Here is a 21,525-nt window from a genome sequence, read left to right on the forward strand (position 1 = left end):
AGTCAATAAGTCTATAAAACAAAGAATTTTCACTTTCTGTCTTATTCCAAAAGTCTTATTTTTGAGGAAGCCCGATTAGCGAGAAGCGTGGGGCATCCACTCTCCCTTCTCCTAGGACTTGATATATATGGAAATATCATTATACAGTATCTATATGCGAAATGAATGCACTGTAGCGGCCTTGGCTGAGCAGTATATTACTTGTTACTTGCGTTATTATTACGTTACAGTATTTTATTTGCTAAGTGTCTACATGAGCTGCACGATTCTATAATACACAATGTAGATTTATTTTTTTGAAACTATTTAAGTTTGGATTTGGGAGATTTTGGTTCTCATCCCATTCTTTGGGTTTTTAAGTGAGTTTATATACTTTTGGTCCCTAAATAAAGATTAGTATTTTCCAGTTATCGCATCTGCTGTTCTGTGTACTTTGTTAAAGGATGGGTAATTAATATTTGCCCAGAAGGTCCTAATTAATGAAAGCTCATTTATATATAGGTCTCGTACAGCCCCATCTACAGACGAGCAATATGATTGGCTAATCAATCACATCCTTTTTGCTGATGAAGTCATTCCTGAGGTAGCGGAGAATAAGGGGGTTGAGTTGAATCACAAGTTACATGGCTGAAGAGAAACCACGCCCTTTGTGACCCCAAGGGCCTCCTGACAAAATCTTTTTTTAAGAGATTTTAGCTAGAGCTGAGGTATGGATTTTTATACAAAAACATTGGGTATGAAGACGTCTACGGGGACCTGTCATTAGGTTTAAAGGTGAAAATCTGATGACAGGGTCCCTTTAAGTCCAGATAGGATGGAAACTTGAGCAGAAAAAGATTACTTTGGTTTTGCCAAGACATTTGCAATAAAGCTGTCTGGTAGATTTTCCTACCGCAACCTGGCCCAGGCATATGCATAACCCCATAATGACCTACCTTATGTCTTTCCTATCAAACCGTACTGAAGTGGAAAAGTCCAGATAATATTTTACAAACTTTTGATATGTATATGCTAATTTACTTCAAATTAGTCATATCAACGTGAACCAGTCATTGTGCCAAATAATACAGAGAGGGGCGACTGACTTGTCCCTTACTGTATGTTGTTAGACTGAGGAAACTCCTGAGATGCTGCCAAATCTTGGGAAAATTAACCCAATATCGGAATGACCAGATGAAGTTGCAACCTGAACCTGTGACTAATTAAGGTAAATTTACATATGCAAATGCAAGATTGCTTATATCATGAGGGGGGCACATAAAGAAAGGGCATTACCACTACAGAGTACAAAAAAACCCTGACAGGTCCCCTTTTATATATATACCATATATACTGGAGTATAAGCCTAGTTTTTCAGCACAAAAAAACCCAAACTTGGCTTATATCCTGAGTAATAAAAAAATATCAACTCACCTTTCTGGCTTTCCCCACTGCTGGCGATATACTGGGGCAGGGGGCTGGCTATATACTGGGGGATATGGGCTGGCAGGCTATATACGGGGGGAAGGTGCTGGCTATATACTATATTACATTTTTTTCTTTTCGCATTATGAGATTTGATGAAAGTTAATCTACTTTGTTACAATTCACTGAAATGGACAAATAAACGACTAGTTATAGCAGGGTACTTAATACTTACACGTTTTTACAAATATGGTGACCATTCACCATCACCATTCTTGGGCACCATTCCGTTGAAGAGAAACTCTGGTATTACAATGCCGTCTTCCATCTTCATGCAAGTTCATCTTTGAAGGACTCAAACTTTCTTTGCTTGAAAAGAGCTCACCCTTTGTCGACTCTCCACTGTAACCACCATTCTCTAAATGCGGATCCGTTTTGGAATGAAGCGTGGGGAAGTTATACATCGTGTCAGATATACCCTCATCTTCAACCATCTTAGCAAGACCTTTTTTAACTAATCCAAGAGCCAAGTTTCCTTCTCCATAAACAGAGACTTCCAAAATGTTCTTTCCCAGATTTTTAACTGGCAAGATCATCAAGTCATGGTTTTGGACAAAATTGATGCAAAAGCTAATGGCTTCTTTGGACCAAGATTTTCCATAATTTGGCATTACCCCGTGTAGGGCACAATGGTAGGTTAAGGCTGGGAAGGAGTAAAGTTGGGTTGGAATCATTTTCAGTTCTCCATAATCTGAGTAAGGAAGGATACTGTCCACTCCATAGTCAAGCAGATACAATAAAATGAAGTTCTTGTTAATGCTTATTATTTCTGCCCTGCACCATTCTTTATCAAACGAATGTACAAGGCAAGGAAAACCTGGTTTTAACGAATCAGCAGATATAGGAGTAAGGTTTTCGGGTATGTGCATCAACTGTGATAAGGTGGCCATCGTATCAACAGAGTCCTCCAACTGTATAAAGAAACTTGATGGGTCGTGAAAGAATGTGACAAATCCGGGATAGACTTCTAAATATTTAAGCGGCTTCCTCGGAATTTGAGATAGTAGAAGGGTTTTCTGGGAGGAAAATGTTTCACCATCAACTTTCTTATTAGCTGAATTTTGTACAATCTGAAGATAGCGGAGTAGTAGAAGGCCATCAACAAATATCTCTACTTTCCATGCACTTATTGACTCTAAAAATTCAAGAAATACGATTCGAATTTCTTTTTGCAAAATTAATTTCAACTTTTCAGCAAACACATTGTCGTCAATTTCTTCAATCCCAGACCACTTACAAACAATTGCTTGCTTAGGAATTGAAAGTGCTTCCGGCGGGAGGGATTTAGCATTGTGCATGCTAATCGTTTCATGTGCCCCAAGGTCAACAAAAAATACCACCATCTTCTTTGCAGTTGTCATGAGTTTTTCTACAGAAGCTCGGAGCCAAAGTTGCATTTTTTCAGATTTTGCTAAACAAACCATGCCCTCTGATATATCCTTAGGTGTAAGTCGGTTGCCAACCTGCTGGACGGCGGCAGCAATGTGCGAATTCAATTTGGACTCCTCAGAAGAATTGGATAAGGTGACAAAAAGTGTTCCACAATCGGAAATACAAATGTTTTTAACTTTATCGATTAGGCCAGGCTTTATCGTCTTGGTAGCAAGTCTATGATCAGAAGTGGTTGTTCTTGAGATATCGAAACCATTGAGTTCTGATTTGGGAATGCATTCGTTAATTGGAACTGCTGCAGGGAGTTTGGGAGAACACCTAAAGATGTCAAGGATTTCTTCTGAAAGTGACTGCCCTTCCAAGGTCATATTGACCTCCCACTGAAGACCGTGTTTGCGCACAAACTCACAACTGATTTGTGCACTCTTGGCTTTCTCAGAAAATGTTTTTATAACATTTTTATTCCACTCTGTGTGGCTTTGAAGTTTCTGAAATCCCTTGAGAAAAACTGGAATGCTTAACCTTGGTATAGTTAAAAACTTTTCTGGTAGAGTGAAAATACATGAGCAATCCACATTTGCCACATTACCGTAGTCGATAAACTCAACATGTACATCATCTTTCAGAATCTCTTTAATTTCTGCTCGATAGTACGCCTCATCTTCTGGATACTCAGCAACAACCACAAGACCTTTCTCAATATCTTTTCGATCAATGACTTGGAATGACATTTTATTGAGTTCTTCGGCAAGCTGAAAGATTTCGTCCTCTTGTTTAGCCAGTTGCACAAAAAAACTTGAAGGACTGTCTACGTGGGAAGCATAAACAAGACAGGTGGTACCCGCTTCTAGAAGTATTTGTGGAAGATCTTCAGATTTTAAAGTATTTTTATTGCAGGAAATAATTTGGTTATTGATATTTTTCGATTTTAGATCAAGTTTCAAATCAGTCTTTTCAGGTAAAGGGTCAAGACTGTCAGAGCGGAGTTGATTCTTTTGACCGTATTCACAAACATCACGTTTATCTTTGCTTGTAACAGGTTTGATCCCAAACAATTTTTGGATTTCTTGGTTTATGGAGACATTTCCACTATACAATTCAAGCTCTAGCAGTCCTTCATGATCTCTAGATACTACGACACCCCTCAGCAGTTTACCGAGGTATTGCTCTTCAAACCAGTTTTTGGCCTCTATCGTGAGCAGCAATTCTTTCATTCCAGCCAGATAGCATGGAATAGCTTGCATTGGTTGAAATAAAATATCAACAGCGTCCTCTGGAATAGGTAGTATTTCACTTTTTTGCACCATCTGGCTGTCTCCAAAATCTACAAAAAAGGCCAGGAAGAGAGATGAGGACTCCATGGGCAATGCCAAGGCTCTGTAATAATTGCCATCTTCAGTGTATTTAACAATACAGAGCTCATGTGGTTTAATTGCTGGCGTTAACTTGTCCCCTATTTGAGCCACTTGCTTCATCAACCTATCAAAGATCTTGTCATTTTTTGCAAGATGGCAGTAAAATCTTCCAGTATTATATATAAATGTCACATATACAGATTCTTGACTGCCTTCCTCAATGCCAAAGCTGGAGTAACAAAATGTATGCAAATGAAGAGACGGGACACTTTTTTTGGATACTAGATGACCCTTGTTAGTTAGTATTTTGTTGGCATTGCCAAAAGACGTTTCCAAGTTTACAGCATTACACAGTTCTTCAGACCCTGAACTGACTAAGGCAACAACAGTGCATTTCATTGCGTTGGGAGAAGACCGGACAAGATCTTTAAAATCTTCAGACGCATTCGCAGACCATTCACAGTGACTATATGATGGAGAAAACATTTGACTCAAACAGCATCGAAAAGCTTGGCCTTCCAGTTCAAGAAACGGTGCTTCAATTTTGCAAAGCTCTGAGAACAATAACCTTGCAGTAGTCCCATAGTCAATGAAAATAACCTCAACTTCATGAGGAGAAACATATTTCACAACGGCTGCTCGATAATATTTACCAGTGCTGGGGGACTTGGCAACGCAAGCAACTTGTCCATGTTGGTATGCCTTGTTGTAACAGCCATAAAAAGTTTGCATTTCTTCCATTAAGGCGGACAGTTTGGACATGTTGCCTGAGAGTTGGCACCAAAAGCTGGCTGGTGTGTCCACATGAGAACATTTGACGTCAATAATCATCCCAGGTTTGAATATATGCTGCTTAAAGCAAATTGAAGGAAGTCCAGATGTTGATGATTTTTTGGCTGGCGAATAAAGTGAAGACTCCACTGGTTTTACTTTTACGGTCAAGGCGCTCAATGCTACATGTGCTCCATTAGATCTGCAGCCTCTAGAAGCTACGGTTGTTTTAGGTTTTTTAGATTTTGTGTTGCAGCTTGTGGACACACCGTCGGGATTTATCAAGTTCGAATTCAAATCCACTTTCCAGAATTCAGCAAATCCAGCTTTCACCAGTAGAGAGACGATATCTGAAGAGTCGGAGCTCTCGGAGAGCCGCATTTCCACCACATACTTGCTCTTCTGTCTTGCAAGAACATGGCAAAGAAGAGGTTTCCCGTTCACTGTTTCCTTAAAATAGTCATTTGCAGACTTGACCCAGACATCGTCAACAGGATAGGCATATGCCAAAGAGCAGCACATGGCCAATGCAGGCAACACGCTGAACTGTGGCAACAACACCTTTACGTCATAGAAAGGAATGGTCTCAGTATTCCCAAAGTCAATAAAATAAACAGAAACTTGTGGACTAAGCACTTCTGTGACAACAGCTCTGTAGTAATGTCCGTCTAATGCATAAAGTGCGCAACAAAGTTGACCGGGTATAGGATCTTCCAAAACCATCTCCATCAGTTCACACTTATTGTATTTTTCTGCAATCTCAGCCATCATCTCGGTGAAGTCCTTTTGGGAATCATCAACTCTGATCCAGAAATTTGAGGGGTTTACCACGTATTCAACATATACAATACAAACTGATTCCAAATCCATCTTCATTGACTTGTACGTGACCGTTTCACTGTATTCCATCTCTATAGATGTGGAAGTCTCCGGCGTGGAGAGATTTTGACTTTTCTCATCAATGACCGCCTCTGAAATAGCTGCATAGGGATGGCGGGAAAATGATGGAAGCTGCTGGTTGGTCAAATGGCAGTCTGCACTGAACTCAAAATCCTTAGGGTATAGAGACAAGAAGTAGAGACGTTCATCTTTGCAGAAGTCTTTTACGTGACCAATGACCACATGTCCCATAAGGGCTTCTTTAAAAATTGCTAGCTGTCTGCTTTCTATTTGACCGTAGTTCCGGGATAATGCACAGGGGATTGCCATCATGGGTACCGACAGGAATTCAGGCTGCAGCCTCTGTACACTGGTAGATGCTATGGTTTCGCTGCTACCGATATCAATAAACCAGACTTTCACTTCAATACAAGAGATTAGTTTCTGGATGACTCCTCTATACCACAAGCCATCTATCCGCTTTGCGGCACAAAGTATCCCAAAGCTTCCGACTGTGGAACTTACTTCTGTAACTGTCTTTTCGTAATGAGAGCACATAGAAGCAGTCAGTTTATCTAACTCTGTCTCCCATGATAGTACGTGACAAAAGAAGCGATCGGGGCTTAAGGCAGAGGAAATTTTAATTTTTTCCATAGTGTAGACGCCAAATTCAGGTCTTAGATGGTCTAGTATTTTTTGGAAACGAGGAAGACTGTCAGGAACAGCCAGAGCGGCATCAGAACTTATCTCCTTGGGCTGGAGCAAGTCTGGCATTTGTTTGCAATGAGAGTTTGCTGGGAACTTGTGTAGGATCTCTACGAGAAGGCAATACGACTGTGAATCCACATATTTCGCCACACCAAGCTCAATAGCGTAGCTTATTACTTTCGGGATCTCTAAAAGAACAACCTGATGGGGAAAGAAGGTTTTTACGGTGCCATGAATCTGTTGGCCAGTTAAGGTTGTAAAAAACTTGACAGCTCTCGGACTCCACTTCTCTTCAAGTGGAAGCAAATTAGAAATGATTCCATTGACCACCATAGGAGGTAGAGTAAACAGTTCGCCGGCAGCTGTAGCAATTTGTGGAAGGGGAACTTTGAGGACATCGCCTTGATCTACAAGCGCGACTTCAAATTTTTCATCGCCTTTATCCAAAATTTTTCCTCTGTGCCACTTTCCGTTAGGTTTGTCTTGTACCAAGCAAAACTGTCCGATATCCAGATCCTCATTGTTTTTTGCAATAAGTTGTATTTCTCTCTCTAGTATATGATAGTCAAATTCAGAATCAGAAATATATTTCCCTTGAAATTTTATTAGGATGTCTCCACGAAGACAACTGATATTTAGGATCTTCAAATCCATCTCCAGGTTACACTTTTCTGCAGATGATGTACTGTCCATTACATCTGAAACAGAAATATAGAACAATTATAGAACAAATATAGAACAGCTGATAAGTAGGAAAAAGAAATGTTCTACATACAAGGCCTCAAGCTCATAACTGTTATTGGCGGATGTGAGCAAGGCGCAAGTGGCAGCTAGCTCACGGCGGCCATTGAATTCTATTATGCAGGTTGACGTTGCGTGGAGCACATCGTGTCTCATCGCACCAGGCAGCCGCACGATATGTTATACAGCAGGTGGGATGGAGACGGGAGGGGCGTGTGTGAGTGCTCCTCACCCCGATCTCCATAGGAAAGGAGCCCTGGGGAAGATATAAGATTTGCTCTATAATTTGCAACGCAGTCATGGCTCAGTCATGCTGCGGTGAGACACTGTGTGCTTACGGCGTCATGCCCATGCATAATAATTCAAAAGTTTTGAGCATATGGCCAGGCGATCAGGCTTAAAAGGGTTATCCGGAGGTTGAAAACAGCGTCACACATGACCATGGTTTGTACTAAGTTGCTGATTAGCAAACATGACAGAGGTAGAGGGTTCAGTGTACAAATAGGGGTTAGGTGGGAGAAGAGAGAGAGGATGTGGGAGCGGGAGGAGCAACAAGTGAGCATGATGGGCTGAGGCATCCATTGGGATTTGAAATACTGCACCCTACCCCTCCGAGGACTCAGCTGAGGAATCCAGCAGGGGGCCAGATAAAGTTTCAAATAGGTTAGTTTCACTAATGATATAACTCACAGTTATTTTGCAAACATCTATGGAATATACTGTTTCAATTGAAACCTGTCCCCAGGTAAAACAGGCCCTCCTCTGGTGACGGGTTCAAGTGGCATAAAATTCCAGTACATATGTTATAGAAATCCTCGGACTTGAGTGGAGGACTGCTGTCCTAAGTCAGGCTGACATATATTTGAAATATTTTATCAAGGGATCCCAGGTCATTAATAGCCTCTGTACATATGACGGAGGGCCACTAATACTTCTAATATTTTTTTTTTACAATTTTTTTTTTTTTGAATATTTCTTGTTTGATTATTTGATTTTCTATACTGCAGTATATTATATCTCGACAGGCTGAATATTACACCCCCAATCTGAAGAGACTGTTGTGGGCTAGTAAGCTTTCCCACAAGTGAGGCCCAATGGCCGTTCTAAGGACTCTGTATGCCAAAATCTGCACACCACCACCCTATGCTAAGGCCCCTTTACTGACTGCTGTAAAACTTGTGGAGATGCTCAGTAAAAGGTTAAAACGTTGCAGCAAAAAAATGTGAGTTTATAAACTTTAATTCCTCACTTTAGGTTATAGTCCTATAGATTAAAACAAATGGACCAATAACTGCAGGTCCTCACCCCACAGAACCTGAAAAGCTTATTCAGACAGTTACCTGCCTTATAATATGGAAAATATCCTGAAAAGTTTCATGTCCTATTTCTAAGTTTATATCCATTTCCTAAACTCCTACTAAATAATACACAGTGAAATGTTTTGCCTACTTGTACTTTGCACCTATTTGCCCAGAAATTTGGAAAATTGCCACATGAAGAAACATGTGTCCCCAGGTATTTGTAAACAGGAAAGGTCTGGCATATGGGGGCCATTCGGGGGCCTGGGATATGGTCACTTAATTTGCGGCCAAATCACTGCCCCCATAGACTTCTATGTCTCCTGTCACGATGTGGTGAGCACACGGCTCTGATGGTTCGTGGAGGGTTGAAGAGCTCTCCCCCCTGAATAAGCCCTTTTGTGAATAAGCCCTAAGTGTAACAGGCGTTTAAAGATTATAGCACTTAAAGGGCTTGTCACATGTTCTGTGTACATTCAGCACAGATTTTCCTATTAGTGTTACTACATCTCACAAGTCCCCCCCCCAGCAGGTAACGTTTATATAACTTGTGATTGGATTGTGCAGGACACGTGACATTCAGATGTGACATTTCTGTGTATGGTGCTAGATGCTCTTCTTCTAAATAAAAAGTCTAAATTAATGGTTAATCTCTCCTCTGTAAATCTTTAGACATCAGAGCTCTGTTTATAAATAAAGTAAGTGACCCCAGACGTCTCCGCTAACACGGCTCAGCCTGGAGAATTCAGAATAACGGGTCAATCCCAGTCCCTGCTCTATATGGATAGCGGCTGACACAACGGTCCAAGTGTCCAAATCTGGCCCTCGCTGGTTTGTTTCTTGTTGTACGTTTTATCCAAAATCACAAGACTGTTACTCATTAACTGAGGGCTGAAAACCTGGCGTTCAGTGTAAACCGCTATAACGTCTGCCTGACATGAGGGGAAATCACTTTAATTCCTATTCTACAACCCAAATTCTAAGAATGTTTGGTGGGCGGACCATCAAGAGAACAACCTGGTACAGTAGGTCACGCTCGACTATAGAGAGGCCCAATGATGACTGGGAACCTGTCACCAGCAAGATCATTTTTCCATGACGACAGATTCCATTAACTCCTGTCGTGCTGTAGTCTTATGTTCAACATTAACTGGCTCCCTGCCAGCAGTGTCTGCTGAGTTCTAGGGGAGAAGCAGTTAAAGGGAACCTGTCACCATCGGGACGCCTGTTAAACCCCTAAACATAATTTATAGGGTGTAGCAATTGCTGCCCAGGAATGTCCTTATAACGCTGCTGTGTCGGCTGCATGCTGAAATATCACCTTATATTCCATGTCATCTACTAGTCGGGGGCGGGCTTAGGGGGTTGACTAGTCAAATGTGCACCCATCCTCCGGCCAGGTGCATCACTAAAACTCCGCCTACATTTCTCTTTTCAGTGCCTCCAGCATCTCCCTGTCCTCTGGGATCACATCCGAAATCTGGAGGGAGAAACATGCACAGTGCATGCGTCGCGAGCTGCGCACCTCGCCGTCGCTTGCGCGTTTCTCACTCTGGATACGCGCAGGACCGGAAAGGAGATACTAAATGTAATGTGCATGTCCGAGATTTTGGACAAGATTCTAGAGGACGAGGAGACGCTGGAGGCGCTGAAAAGAGAAATGTAGGCGGAGATTTAATGGCGCACCTGGCCGGAGGGTCAACCCCTAAGCCCGCCCTGACTAGTAGAGGACTTGGAATATAAAGTGATATTTCAGCATGTGGGGGACACAGCAGCGTTAGATGATGCCAAGAGTCTGGGACACCGCACAACATTCAGTCCAGGTAACATGTCCGACATGTAGTTTCTGGTTTATATATCAGAGGGTGATTGAGGAGACACATCAGGAGAGGTGACAGACCCCTTTAAATATTCCCTCCATTCATCATATTGCTGTAGGAGAATGTGTCTGCACTCACCGGTCCTTATACGCTTTATTTTGTTTTTTCTTTCAATTACATCTCATTGCCGTGTAACCTACAAGAAAATATAAGTCTGTTAATAAAAACAGAGCAAATAGTAATAATCTGTCATACAATAGATCATTGTACAGGCGGCCCCCTACCCAAAGGGAACCTGTCACCAGGGACCTAATTTTTTACTAAAGACAGGCTGTAAAAGCCCATCACACCTGCAGTGCACATCTGCCTCTCTGCCTTTTCTAAGCATTTGCTTTATAATATAATTGTGTGTTGTAACTTACCTTGCACCCTGACAGAATCGTCTGTGTAGTCACAGGGGTTGGGCTTTGGTTTGGATGCATTTCAAAAAACAACATGTGACTTGTCTGTACTGCAGGCTACCCCCATTTTTGTGCTACTGTACAGCTCCTCCCACTGATGTCACCAGGCTGTGAACTCGGAGAAGGAGCCAGAGGGAGGAGCTGTACTGGAGCACCAAGGTGGGGGCAAATGTCTGAGGAGTGACCAGCACAGACAAGTCACATGTTGTTTTTTGAAATGCATCCAAACCAAAGCCCAACCCATATGACTACCCCAGGATTTTGTCAGTGTACAAGGTAACACAATTATATTGTAATGCAAATGCTTAGAAAAGGCAGAAAGACATATGTGCACCTCAGGTGCAATTTCTCACACAGACAAACACCTTTTCTTCATACCAAATCCCAGCTTCTTCTCTGGCCCTATCCCCTAGCAGCATGAAAGGGTTACAGGACCTTACAGTGATGCAGGTAGTATGTGATCAGTCACATGCTTCTCACATCACTGCAGGTCCTGCAGTATTTGTTATGATGGGATGGCCGTGAGAAGAAGAGCAGTGGAGAGGCACTGGGCGCAGAGCTTTGTTAGCGATTCTGACAGTGGTCAGAAGGGACTGGCAGTCTTGGATCCTCCGGACCTTTGGCATATAAGATACAGAAACTTTAGCGAGATACACTCACCGGCCACTTTATTAGGTACACCTGTCCAACTGCTCGTTAACATTTAATTTCTAATCAACTAATCACATGGCGGCAACTCAGTGCATTTAGGCATGTAGACATGGTCAAGACAATCTCCTGCAGTACAAACCGAGCATCAGTATGGGGAAGAAAGGTGATTTGAGGCCTTTGAACGTGGCATGGTTGTTGGTGCCAGAAGGGCTGGTCTGAGTATTTCAGAAACTGCTGATCTACTGGGATTTTCACGCACAACCTCTAGGGTTTACAGAGAATGGTCCGAAAGAGAAAAAACATCCAGTGAGTGGCAGTTCTGTGGGCGGAAATGCCTTGTTGATGCCAGAGGTCAGAGGAGAATGGGCAGACTGGTTCGAGCTGATAGAAAGGCAACAGTGACTCAAGACGCCACCCGTTACAACCAAGGTAGGCAGAAGAGCATCTCTGAACGCACAGTACGTCGAACTTTGAGGCAGATGGGCTACAGCAGCAGAAGACGACACCGGGTGCCACTCCTTTCAGCTAAGAACAGGAAACTGAGGCTACAATTTCTACAAGCTCATCGAAATTGGACAGTAGAAGATTGGAAAAACGTTGCCTGGTCTGATGAGTCTCGATTTCTCCTGCGACATTCGGATGGTAGGGTCAGAATTTGGCGTCAACAACATGAAAGCATGGATCCATCCTGCCTTGTATCAACGGTTCAGGCTGGTGGTGGTGGTGTCATGGTGTGGGGAATATTTTCTTGGCACTCTTTGGGCCCCTTGGTACAACGCCACAGCCTACCTGAGTATTGTTGCTGACCATGTCCATCCCTTTATGACCACAATGTACCCTGTAACATCTGATGGCTACTTTCAGCAGGATAATGCGCCATGTCATAAAGCTGGAATCATCTCAGACTGGTTTCTTGAACATGACAATGAGGTCACTGGACTCAAATGGCCTCCACAGTCACCAGATCTCAATCCAATAGAGCATCTTTGGGATGTGGTGGAACGGGAGATTCGCATCATGGATGTGCAGCCGACAAATCTGCGGCAACTGTGCGATGCCATCATGTCAATATGGAGCAAAATCTCTGAGGAGCTTCCAGCACCTTGTTGAATCTATGCCACGAAGAATTGAGGCAGTTCCGAAGGCAAAAGGGGGTCCAACCCGTTACTAGCATGGTGTACCTAATAAAGTGGCCGGTGAGTGTATATTTCCTTGTTAAAAGGAACCTGTCACCTGGGACCTCATTTTCACTAAAAACAGGTTGCAGCAGCCCATGACACCTGCAGTGCACATCTGCCTTTCTGCTTTCTCTAAGCATTTGCATTGCAATATAATTGTGTGTTATAACTTACCTTGCACCCTGACAGAATCCTCTGTAGAGTCCAAGGTGTTGGGATTTGGTTTGGCTGCATTTAAAAACACAACAAGTGACATGTGCTGCTGACTCCTCAGCCACCAACTTTGTGCTCCTTGACAGGAACGGAGGTCACAGCCTGGTGAGATCAGTGGGGGAGGGAGGAACTTAAAGGAGCACAGGTGGGGGTGCAGAGCTGAGGCATCTTCAGCACAGACACAGTCACAGGTTATTTTTGTAAAAGCAGCCAAACCAAAGCACAACCCCCGGGACTACACAGAGGATTCTCTCAGGGTGCAAGGTAACACCTTATTATATTGTAATGCAAATGCTTAGAGAAAGCAGAAAGACATAAGTGCACTGCAGCTGTAATGGGCTTACATAACCTGTCTTTAGTGAAATTGAGGTCACTGGTGGCAGGTTTACAAAACTGTTTTATAGTACAGAAAATACCATAGCCATTTAAAAGCAGTAAAACGTTGTTGAAAAGGCTGGACATACACTCTTAAGAGACTCTGTATTTTGGGTCTGGAGAGCTCAATCCATTACCCCTGATGTAAAAAAAAAGCAAATTGGATGTGACTACACCGAGAGTCATTAGCAAAAAAACAAAAAACATCCCATTGTTTCCCAAGCACTTAATGTTAGTAAGAAAGCGCTCATAATTTACGGCGCTCGCTGAAGGGCCTGACATTCAGGCAAAAAACAACATTTCTATTCATTGTTAAATCCCCATGAATCATGAGCGCCGCCACCTGCTTTGGTTAAAATAGTCAATGAGTAATTGGCGTGTCACAACGTAAAGGTTCGGGCATACATCCTCGGGCTGCGCCGCTGTACACTAGTGACCTGGATAAAAATGTATATAAATCTACACGGCGGCTGCAAAACACAACCCAAAATAGCAAAGATACAAATGTTACCTGCCGCGGCTACAATAAATATAACCGCGCGCATTACTCACAGCCGCAACAACGTACACAAAGAGTCTTGTCATCGAGCAGCCCCCAAAGTTTACCGACGTGCGGCTTTATCAAAACCCGGTCTGCAAACTGCAAGGAAACTTTGTGTATTGATGCAAATCTCATGACAGCGGTGCACGGGGAGAGGAGGAGCAGCTCACCCCCGCCCCTCTCCATAGGGATACATGGCGCACGGCGCCATATTACGGGTAAAGATAGAACAGGTCCTATCTTTTTCCCGGGTACGGATCGGTACGGTGCCGCACATGTGCTGCACCGTACCGCTCCCGTAGGGCGCCATGCGCCCATTGCCGTCTATGGGGGGCGTATATCGGCCGTATATACGTCCCCCAAACGGTAGTGTGAATGTAGCCTAAGGCTGCGTTCACATTACGTTCTGTATGATAAATCAACAGTTGGGGAGAGGAGATTTGCCAAATTACTTTGCTTTTAACATTTTCATTTATAAAACCACCATGTTAATACATAGGTTTACAAAATGTACCATTAATGGTGCATTTTGTAAATGCAAAGTTAACAGTAACGTAAATGGGAAAATCTCGGGAGCGCGGCATGGGAGCGCAGACTTAGGCCACTTTCAGACCTCGTTATTGCTCCCCATTGTACGGATATTTCGTACTGATTCCCCAACCTATTCCACTGTATGCTCATATAGGATACGCCCCCACCGATTCAGGTCTCCTCCCTGAAAGTGGGAGGAGTGAACATCAGCAGCAGTCAGTAATTGGCTGTTTCGGACGTTCAGGTAGTTTCCCCACTTACACAGATAATTATAACACTGGGGTCCTCACAGAGTGTACACCAAACAGAGGCGGGGGGTGGATGTAATATGTTTCATCCGTCCCCTATAATCTCCCATAGTCTCCGCTGAGCGTATGTGTCACACAGCAGGAGGGAGCAGGATGGAAAGACATAGCTTGCTGTGTTTACCACGGTATATGAAGTATACTGGGCAGACTGCGGCAAAAAGTATGTCCCCCACCTGCCAGTATATCGGGATAATCATCTTATACGGCATAGTGAAGGGTCGTTCTCTTTCAGGCTGTGTTCACACATTCAGTTTGTCAGATGCAGTTTTTGATGTCCAGGAGTGAAGGGGAAAAAAGAGGAGGAACAGCTTCCATCAATGATACGTTCTCATCCATTATCATCCATAAAAGCAGGGGTGGATCATAATGATTGAGGACTTGTCATTGAGAGAAGCTGCTGCTGCTCCTCTTTTTTCACTCTGCTCCTAATTTGAAAATCAAACACTGCATCCGCGCTTGGAGATCTCCGTCAGCTCCATAGAGATGAGTGGAGCAGAACGGTCATGCGCCGCTGCCTGCTCCATTAATCTCCGGGAGCAACGAGGGGTCCGACAGAGGTACCTGGGACCCCATTTGCCTCCTTGTTCTCATAATCTGTGAGGGTCCCATCACGGAGACCCCCACCAATCAGCAAGTTAGACCCTATTCACAGGATAGGGCCCAACTTGGTTTGTGGGACAACCCCTTTAAATGCCTCATGCAACTTTTTGACGGTAAAAAGTCGCAAAAAAAGGTCATGATAAAAAGCAATGATAAATCTCTCCCAGAAAGTATATCGGGAAAATTGTATAACTTTTCACTATAAAAACAATAACATTTATTTGCGAAAAGTGGACGCCCTCTATGTGGCCAGTGCAAGGTCCACGATGGACAAATTTGAGGTCTCTTAATAATTGGAGTGACTGTTTTTGATGTGGAAACCATGGTGGGGGTGAATTAACCCTGCCTAATGTGGTGCTGCAGCATATACAAGGGGTATCAGCAGGATAGACCATTCACATACTGCTCAATGGGACCACCATGGATCAACTGTACAACCACCTTATTAGTTCAGGGCGCGTTCACACGTTGCGTTTTGACCTGCGTTTTCATTGCGTTTGAAACGCATATACAACAGCTGAGGAGGGGTGATTTGCCTAATTACATCACTGTTAACATTTCCGTTTACAAAACGTGATGTTAACACATGTGTTTTGTTAATGCATGCGTTAACATTGCGTTTACAAACGTAAACGGTAATGTAATTAGGCAAATCACCTCTCATCAGCTGTTGTATATGCGCTTCAAACGCAATGAAAACGCAGGTCAAAACGCAACGTGTGAACGCGCCCTCAGGGATAGTTTGATACTTTGAGATTTCCGCCATCACCTGTGGCAATCTAAAACATCTTCTAAAATCTACTTTTAGGGTACAGTCACACACTGCTGTAGCACAGGTCTAGCGCTGCAATTCAAAGCGCAGGGGGGCCGTGTGACCGCACCCTTAAGATTATGCTAATTAGTCATGGGAACTTCTGCAGTGTTACCAGAGCCCCTCCGTGCTGCAGCTTCACAGGCTATCACACTGCCGGAGCACACCCATCCCACTATGCAAGTTTACAGGCAGAGGGAAACCATGTAACAGCCTGTGAAGGTGCAGCACGCAAGGGCTCTGGGAATACCATCCTACTCTTTGAGCTCATTAGTATAATTTTAAAAGTTGATGTTAGAAGGAAGGAGGCCATGGATAATAAATATAAGATTACCACAGTCTTGGGGCCTGGATCTGTGAGTAATGTCCCTGGTTGTTTTTTTTTTGTGGTACATTTCCTATAATCCAAGGATCAACCTCAGACGTTGGGTCGGAATTCTCTGTTGCCAATTAACCTGGTGTGAATGGAGCCATAGGATGTAGTCTTGAAAGTTTTGTGGATGCAGTTTCGGCTGCTCTGTCTGAATACACTCCTAACAAACTGTCCGTGAAGGGGAAAAACAATCTATTGCCCATATTACCCAATCACAGCCCGGCTTTCATCTCACACAGCGCTCTTCAAAGAGGAAAGCTGTGTTATGACTGGTAATGTTTTAATCTTTTAATAGATATCAAAATCCCTTTCTCCACCCCCGGCGATGCATGGTGAGGAGTCAGCAGGACAGGACACACAACCACTCGGTGCTTCTCCCGCCGCATTCATTCACACACGTACGGACAGCGCACGCAGAACTCACGCCTCAACACCGCCGCGCACTCTTCTCCGACGGTCACGTGGCCGACCTCGGCGCCGCCAGTGACGTCACGCCCCACGGATCATCCGCGCGCGCGCTCAACGCGGGAGCGGAGTCAGCTGACGGGGCCACGCCCCCCCCATACCATGTGACACGCTACAGCCAATGCGTGAAGGCCGTGGGTCTGCGCGCTCATACAATGGAAAAATAACACAGACATAGGAGTATAGCGCAGAGGCCCGGGCGTCAGTGTGATGTGTGAGTTACTCAACTGATGAAACTGAGAAAATGTTGCCCAAAGCGACCGCAGGGCAGGGTGTTTTTTTTTTTTTTTGTTTTTTGCACTGGTGAAAAAAAAAGATACATTGCGACTTTTCATGACGATTTCAATGTTTGTATTTTTTAGGATTGTACGACCTTTTGATCACTTTTTATTGAATTTTTTTATATTTTTCAAAATGGCAAAAAAAAAAGTGGCCTTTTCGACTTTGGGCGCTATTTTCCGTTACGGGGTTAAAATCTGGGTAAAACCGTTATAATATTTTAATAGATCGGGTATTTTTGGACGCGGCGATACCTAATGTGTTTATGATGTTTACTGTTTATTTATATTTATATCAGTTCTAGGGGGGGGGGTTGGGTTTCACTATTTTTCAGATCCCCTGGGGTACTTTAACCCTGGGTTGTCTGATTGATCCTACCATATGCTGCCATACTACAGATTTTCCTCCTCATTCGTTACAATGTGCGAATCGAGACATTGTTGATAAGGGGTAAAGACCCTTCAAATTTTTATGGGTGGTGAAAATCTTTTAAAAATTGCTATGCAACCGCCCAGCGGAGGGGCTCAGCCGGCTCAATCCGGTATGTGTTTCCAGTGACATGCTTGTGACCGGTAACGAGCGCTCTGGGGGGGGGCATGTATCAAACTTTTTCTTTTTTGCAACTTTTCAGAGTTTTTGAGCCATTTTTGTAACTTTTTTTCGCCGTTTCACAAAGTTTGTCATGTTGGTTATAAGTTTCCAGTAGTGGACATCGGTAAGGCTACATTCACAGATATGTATGGGGGACGTATATATGGCCGATGTACGGTCCCCCATACACTTCTATGGGCTCACGGCCCTGTACGGGAGCGGTACGGTGCAGCACAGCGCTGTGCGCCATTAATTCCTATGGAGAGGGGCGGGGGTGAGCTGCGCTCACCTCCTCCTCCTCTCCCCGCTCTGCCGTGTGCCCGCCGTGCTACGGTGCGGCGGGCTCACGGCAGTGTGAATTTAGCCTTAGGGTGATGCCACACATGACGTTTTGATTCGTTTTGGGTCCATTTTTAAGCAGTCCGTGAAAAAAAAACGCTTTTGACAGGTTTTACCAATTATCTTCGTTAAAACTGGTCCAAAACGTATCCGTTTTTGGATGGATTGCTTAAAAACGCGCCAAAATCGGGTTCAAAAAGCCACGTGTCGCATCACCCTAAAAAGTCCAAATTTGTGCCGCAAATCATCTCCAATCCAGACCAGGTGTAAGCATATGAGGGCTCTTTGTGACTTTTCAGACAAACGTCTCAGGGTGCGTTCACACACGGCATTAACCCTTGCGTTTTCAAACGCATCAGAACAGCTAAGAGGAGACTCGCCTGATTACATAGCGGTAGCGGTGCGTTTTCAAACCGCACAAGTTGTCTAAACGCATTTACAGCTTTGTAATTGGGCAAGTCTCCTCTTCTCAGCTGTTCTGATGCGTTTGAAAACACAAGCGTTAGAGTGTTAGATTTTATGCCGTTTTTGGTCCGTTCTTTAAGCAGTCCGGTAAAAACCGCATGCGGTTTTTGAAAACGCATCCGTTTTTGACAGGTTTTACCGATCATCTTGATTAAAAATGGTCAAAAACGGATGCGTTTTCAAAAAAGAGCCACAAAAAAAGATTAGCAAGACCCTGAGAAAGTAAAGTAAAAAAAATTTGAAAAATGATCCATTTCTGACTTAGTGATGGATGTTGTCATTTTTTTGGGGTTACATTGTGACCCAGTGAAACTGTTGAGAAATATCTTTGGTGTATGTAACACCAGGAGCCTTGTAGTGTACTACAGCCAGATGTCAGGAGCTGCAGAAGGGGGCACAGGTTTTTTTTGTTTTGGACACAAAAATAGAAGTTTTTCATTGTAATTTTTAGGGTATTGGAAGTCGTGTAATGTTACAGAGGTAATAACTTACATCCTCACCTCCGCCATGGTGCAATGACATATGTTGGAAAACAAGTTTGTGGGATCACAGGAGGACACAGATCACCGCAGCAAATATTTAAAGGGTTATTGTCTATACAATAAAGGTCTACTGCCGGCTGTTCACACTACTCCCATGTTTTCCTTCTGGTTCCCATTCCCAGTGTTAATGATTAGCTGTTCCTATGCATTACATCCTTGATTGTCCTCCATTGTCGGCTCTTTTTGTGGAAACCAGAGGAGCTTCACTTATTGTGGAGGAGGTGAAATAACATATTGGGAGTAGAAATGTGGGGATTTGGAGCAAAATTTCCCATCTTGAGGGTATGTGTCAGGCTTCTGGGGTAGTGGACCGGTGGGAACAATGACACAAGTTGACACCTGGGACCTAATCTAAGTGGCACCCGGTCCTCACCAGAGCCCCCCTCAAAGCGGGTTGAATTTGCTGCGGCTCAGTGCCACTAGGTCGTTCCACAGGTGCGACTTGTCCTCGGTGGCAGCCAAGGTGAAGTACAAAATCAGCATGTAAACTTGTGGCCGGGGACAGGCAGGACGTCAAGGCAGGGTCTGGGACGGAGCAGAAGGTCGGGAACAGGTCCGGGGTCACAATGGGAGGTCAACACACAGGTCACAGACAACAGCTTTTTTCAAAGGCATATACCACAAAGATCCGGCAGGGGATCCTGGGAGAAGCTGGCTTTTATGCAATCCCGGGAAGTGTCCAGCGGCAATAAGCGATGCGCTGGGCCTTTAAGTTTGCGAGTGCCAACGCGCGCGCCTCAGGGAGCAGGGGACTCGCGTGCTGAGCAGCCAGGACGGAAGCAGGAACGGGGAGAGGTAAGTGAGTTCGGCAAGGGCCGCTTCCACGGAGAGGAGCACGGGTGATGGTGATGAGATGTGGGTCGTACAGAGGTCGCACTAACATTTTTCCAGAAGGGTGATAATACTCCTCTCACCATTTTTGAGGAGTAATTTCAGCCGAGGAGGAGTACGAAATTTTCAGTAATACAAATGTATAACTCCAAGTTTTATATAGTGTTAATAGACTATTGTTCGATATAATTATATTTTATTTGTAAATATCCCCTATGATATGTAAAGCGCTACGGAATTATGATATATGATTATTATTATTATAGACGTCTATTTATAGAAGAAAATTGTTACAGCCCCTGTTTTTGTAGCTACTGGAGACAATTATAGTAATATCTGGGGCCAGCGCCGGCCCCAGAAACCCCCACAGAGCGGGCTGGGGCCAACGCTGGTCCCAGAGCCACCCACAGAGTGGGTTGATTCCCCAAACCCCTACAGAGTGGGCCAGGACTGACACTGCTTAATTTATTTCATTTATTTTTTGTTATTGGGGCCATGTGATGTCATTTTCTTTGCGGGATGAGATACTTTTTCCAGTGTTACCATTTTGGGGTTGGTATTCCCTATTGTTGAAAATTTAGGAATTTTTTTTGAGGTCAGGAGTAGGAAAGCATCAATTCTGTACTGGATTTTTTATTGTTATCTTTATTCTATCGGTCGATACGATTACGGGGACCAGACTTGAATATTTTTTCTTACATTTTACTAACTTTGCCAAATAAAACCTAAAGTGGGGAAAAAATCTATAATTTTTGCATTGTCTTCCAAGTGGCATAACATTTTTACTTTTTTGGCTATGGTGCTGGTTGATGACTTGTTGTACTTTGCACCAGTATCATTCTGGAGTACATGTGGTTTTTTTTATCACTTTTTATTGCATTCCTCGTGCGGGTTCATTTACTTTTATTCTATGGGTTGTTACGGACGCGGTGATGCTATATATGTGGGGTCTGTGTTATGATTTAGACTTTTACTTAGTGTTATATGTCCCTTTATATGTTATGGGGCTTAAGGGCATTTTTATTGGTTTATTACTTTCTTTTTTATTGATAAACTTTTAAAAAAATTTTTTTTACTGTTTCCACCATCGGACATGAACAATAAATCATCTGATTGCTTGTTCATGATAATACCCTGTAATACTGATGTATTGCAGGGTATTAGCAGTGTCAGCCTATGCACATGAATAGGCTAACACTGTGCCTTTAAGAGGAGGCCACAGACTAATCTTTCAGGCAATAGTTGTATTTAAGAACCAATGAGTTTTGTGTGGTGAAATGAAAAACATTAGGAATATACAGTGCATCATAACGTGCTGCATTGCAATAGACTCTGCCCATCTCTTATATTACCTGCAATGGGAATGTGAGCATCAGAAGTAGTCCACGGCCAATTAAAGATTGTAGCCTGGCTTTACATATGTCATCTTCTTGTACAACATTTGGATATTCTGAGAAGGCACCAGGATGTAGTTTGTCAGGTAGTGTGATGCTTGTGACAATATTATACAGGCAACTTTACATTCTTAAGATCCCAATCTGAA

General features: G+C 43.5%; 1 protein-coding gene across 1 annotated transcript; it reads right to left on the reverse strand.

Annotated features, from left to right (window-relative positions):
• Positions 1 to 1,607: 1,607 nt before the first annotated feature.
• Positions 1,608 to 16,999, reverse strand: TDRD15 (tudor domain containing 15). The gene is made up of 3 exons (XM_072143642.1): positions 16,895 to 16,999; positions 10,567 to 10,624; positions 1,608 to 7,267 (listed from the first exon to the last, which is right to left on the reverse strand). Exon 3 carries the CDS (start codon positions 7,260 to 7,262, stop codon positions 1,671 to 1,673), a length of 5,592 nt encoding a protein of 1,863 aa, XP_071999743.1. The 5' UTR covers positions 7,263 to 7,267; positions 10,567 to 10,624; positions 16,895 to 16,999; the 3' UTR covers positions 1,608 to 1,670.
• Positions 17,000 to 21,525: the final 4,526 nt, after the last annotated feature.

The sequence above is a fragment of the Engystomops pustulosus genome, chromosome 3, assembly GCF_040894005.1.
Source record: "Engystomops pustulosus chromosome 3, aEngPut4.maternal, whole genome shotgun sequence".
Lineage (NCBI taxonomy): Eukaryota > Metazoa > Chordata > Amphibia > Anura > Leptodactylidae > Engystomops > Engystomops pustulosus.

Bases quoted from the DNA above. Each gene is read 5' to 3' on its own strand.
- TDRD15 (XM_072143642.1), bottom strand. From the start codon at position 7,262: ATGGACAGTACATCATCTGCAGAAAAGTGTAACCTGGAGATGGATTTG.